General features: G+C 42.0%; 2 protein-coding genes across 2 annotated transcripts in view; one reads left to right on the forward strand and one right to left on the reverse strand.

Moving 5' to 3' along the window:
* Positions 1-24: 24 nt before the first annotated feature.
* Positions 25-1,618, reverse strand: LOC102212601 (uncharacterized). The gene is made up of 6 exons (XM_005728408.1): positions 1,362-1,618; positions 1,007-1,186; positions 766-879; positions 566-625; positions 402-470; positions 25-286 (listed from the first exon to the last, which is right to left on the reverse strand). The coding sequence occupies exons 1-6, from the start codon at positions 1,438-1,440 to the stop codon at positions 183-185; spliced, it is 606 nt and encodes a 201-aa protein (XP_005728465.1). The 5' UTR covers positions 1,441-1,618; the 3' UTR covers positions 25-182.
* Positions 1,139-1,974, forward strand: part of stmnd1 (stathmin domain containing 1) — an 8,254-nt gene continuing 7,418 nt past the window's right edge. Inside the window, exon 1 of the mRNA XM_005728548.2 lies at positions 1,139-1,188. The gene's annotated coding sequence lies outside the window, so the exon portion shown is untranslated. The remainder of the gene's footprint in view (positions 1,189-1,974) is intronic.

A 1,974-nucleotide genomic window follows, 5' to 3' on the forward strand; every position in this document is an offset into this window, starting at 1 on the left:
CTTGCAAAGCGTTTTCTAAAGGCTGTAGGGGGTCGATCGGTGGGGCTATATGATCAACGTCTCTGTTCAATTCTGCCACGGCTTCCAACAAAGCGTCAGGAATGCTGCGTTCTTCCGACATGATTTTCTTTATTTCTTAATTCACAGACTTTTACATGTGTATGCTTTTACTTTGCATCCCTTTACAGATCCTCGTGTCGATATATTGATGCATATGCACAGACTGTTATGGCGTACATGAAAGCGAAGTCTCCAAGGATTCTCTTCTTATGAAGTAGCCGTCGACCTGTAAGAAAAGACAGACAGAATGTATTTTTAAAACATACATTTTTTATAGAGCGGAGAAGTTTATTAATACAACATAATTATGTATTAGGGTCGATTCATCCCCCGTCAATTACCTCTCAGTCTCCTGAGAGGAGGAGGAGCTCTGGACGGTTCCTCCTCCGCCTGATTTTCTGTATCGGTCTCTGTCGAGAAATAAAACAGAAGAGAGAAAAGTTTTAAGAAAACAAATTGTGTCTCTCCTCCTTCCAATTTTTGAGAATGAAAAACTTTTATTTACCTCGCTCCTCCGTCCGATTGTCTGTAGCGGGGGTTTGAATAGGTATATTCTCAATCTCGGCTGTCGAGAAATAAAACAAAAAGAAAAAGATTTTTTTTAAAAACAAACTTTCTAGCACACTTTATACCACTCCAAGTCGGGAGGGGCGGTATAGCATACTCGGCTTTTCGAATACGTTATTTTGTAGAAAAATTGATTACCTTCGGATTTAAAAGCTATTTTCCTGTAGTTCTCCTGGTATGCGGAGACGAAAATAACGTCGTCGTCTTCTTCTTTTCGCTGCGGCGGCGGGGTCTGTATATTCTCGATGACCGCTGTCGAGAAATAAAACAAACTTTTAAAAATCCGCTCCGGGTCGGGAGGGGCGGTATAGCACACTCGGATTACTCCGTCACATCCTGTTATTCAACAAAATGGCGGATAATGCAACATATTGTTTACCTTCGGTTTTAAAACTTATTTCTCCGCAGTTCTCCTGGTATCCGGAGACGTAAATAACGTCGTCTTCTTGTTCTTCTTTTCGCTGCGGCGGCGGCGGAGGTTCTGCGGGGAGGATGGCGTCTAAATCGCCTCGGAAAACGGCCGGATTTATGCTGCTACTCACCGCGCTATCGATAGCTTCTGTAAGTAACAGAGTTTCGTTAAAAAAAGTCTATCTAAACTTATTTAAAAAATGATATATACTTATTTAATCGCACCGTAGTCCACTTGCGTGAAATCATTGATGTAGAAATCAAAAAGAAAGTAATCAAATTATTGATATATAATTTAAAGTCGTAAAGAAAAAAAGACTTACCGGGGTGAGGTACGAATACTTCTGGCGAGATGGCCCTGGCGCTCTGATCGGCGGTGTTGTTTGAACGGAATGCTGACATAATATTCTCGGATTCTTCCTCGCGATTGGTAGAACTGTCACAGTAGGGTTTGAGCAGATAACGGCTCTTTTAACTCCCCTCTCTCATTTTATCCTCGTCTAGCGAGGCATCTGTTTTTTCGTTAGAGAGGGGTTTTTTTCTTCTCATCCTTCGGGTCTCTGTTGTGTGTGTGTGTGTGTGTGTGTGTGTGCGTGCGCGCGCAGTCGGGAGAGTTGGGGTGTCCAATTTCCTTTTTTGGGAGGGCTGTCTGTTTTCCACATTCTGCAACGGTAAAATACGACTTAGAGGCGGATATTTGTTTTACTTTATGGGCAACAGTTGCTCGCCTCCTGTTGACAAAACTGACCTCATGGTTTAAACTCGACTCTGAGAAAAAAAAACTCTTTCCCACAGAGGGGGGTGCTTTAATAAACTTATTCGAATATGAGCTTTTTTTTCCACTAAGGCTTATTTTATGGGGAGATGTACGAAATTATTTACCGGGTTACAAGCAATGATAATATCGGCTGTTGACTCCTCAGCGTCATCATTTTC

This window comes from Pundamilia nyererei, unplaced genomic scaffold (assembly GCF_000239375.1).
Source record: "Pundamilia nyererei isolate P.nyererei 1_Seehausen unplaced genomic scaffold, PunNye1.0 scaffold00028, whole genome shotgun sequence".
NCBI classification, from domain to species: domain Eukaryota; kingdom Metazoa; phylum Chordata; class Actinopteri; order Cichliformes; family Cichlidae; genus Pundamilia; species Pundamilia nyererei.

Coding starts and splice junctions, on each gene's coding strand:
- LOC102212601 (XM_005728408.1), bottom strand. CDS start 1,440: ATGTCAGCATTCCGTTCAAACAACACCGCCGATCAGAGCGCCAGGGCC. Junction 880..1,006: donor AATAAGTTTTAAAACCGAAG/GTAAACAATATG, acceptor ATTTCTCGACAG/CGGTCATCGAGAATATACAG. Junction 287..401: donor TCCTCTCAGGAGACTGAGAG/GTAATTGACGGG, acceptor CTTTTCTTACAG/GTCGACGGCTACTTCATAAG.